A 953-nucleotide genomic window follows, 5' to 3' on the forward strand; every position below is an offset into this window, starting at 1 on the left:
GCATCTACACCACACTGGACCAGGTCCAGATCAAAAACTACTACACTCAGACTTGTCAAATCTGGACTACATACCCCAGAGGGACTAAAGAGTCTTTAAAACATTCTGTCCGACTTGTGAAACCGTATGCTGTTCATGAAAATGCAAAAAAGTCATTTCACAGCTTTTTTTTTGCATCTAGACAACATTGGATCAGTTTCGGATCAAAAACCAAGAAACTTTAACTTGTCAAATCTGGATTATTTTCCTCCATACTGCACATTTGATAGGTTTACAGTCGGTTCATACATACACACACACACACACACACACACACACATATACATATGTGTATATATATATATATATATGTATATAAATGAAACAGAAGACTTTGCACTGGTAAAGGCAACAATCTTTATTTACTACAGTTGATGCTAAATGTGAGGGCGGCTCTATGTTCTATGTGTTGTGTGTCTGAATGTGGTTTTTTTTCTAGTAGTAGAAAAGTATGTCATTCATGCAGAAGTCGGGTTGCAGGCTCTCAAAGGTGCAGTCAGATGTGTCCATCGCACACCTGCCGCAGTGGCAGCTCAAAGCCACCGGGTAGGTGACGGTGGGGTTCACATCAGGAGGACAGTCAGGAAGGTCGAACGTCCTGTAATACAAGTCCCGGTATGTGCACACATGCTGGTACACGTTACTGAATGGTATCTTGATGACAGGGTCCTGGAGAGAAGCAAAAACAAGGAGTATTATCTGTGAATGTAAAGTCTGGTATATCTGATTCCTCTGAGCCATACAGCTCCATCATCGTTCCCAAAAACTTTTATCAGTGAGTCACACACGTGGTTTATTATTAGCCAAATCCCACACACACCATCCTGCTGCCCCAAATTCTCACTAGAGCACCAATTGTGTATTAATCCACAGCTGAAAATAGTCCCCAACACATGTACTATTTAGTCTTGTTT

At 41.2% G+C, this 953-nt stretch overlaps 1 protein-coding gene across 1 annotated transcript in view; it reads left to right on the forward strand.

Annotated features, from left to right (window-relative positions):
• Positions 1 to 490: 490 nt before the first annotated feature.
• LOC111645447 (uncharacterized) overlaps positions 491 to 953 on the forward strand; it is a 1,574-nt gene continuing 1,111 nt past the window's right edge. The window contains exon 1 of the mRNA XM_023394661.1: positions 491 to 585. Within this exon, the coding sequence (XP_023250429.1) occupies positions 491 to 585 (95 nt within the window). The remainder of the gene's footprint in view (positions 586 to 953) is intronic.

Source organism: Seriola lalandi, unplaced genomic scaffold (assembly GCF_002814215.2).
Source record: "Seriola lalandi dorsalis isolate HSWRI2012SDOR001 ecotype SW California unplaced genomic scaffold, Sedor1 jcf7180002054952, whole genome shotgun sequence".
Taxonomy (NCBI): domain Eukaryota; kingdom Metazoa; phylum Chordata; class Actinopteri; order Carangiformes; family Carangidae; genus Seriola; species Seriola lalandi.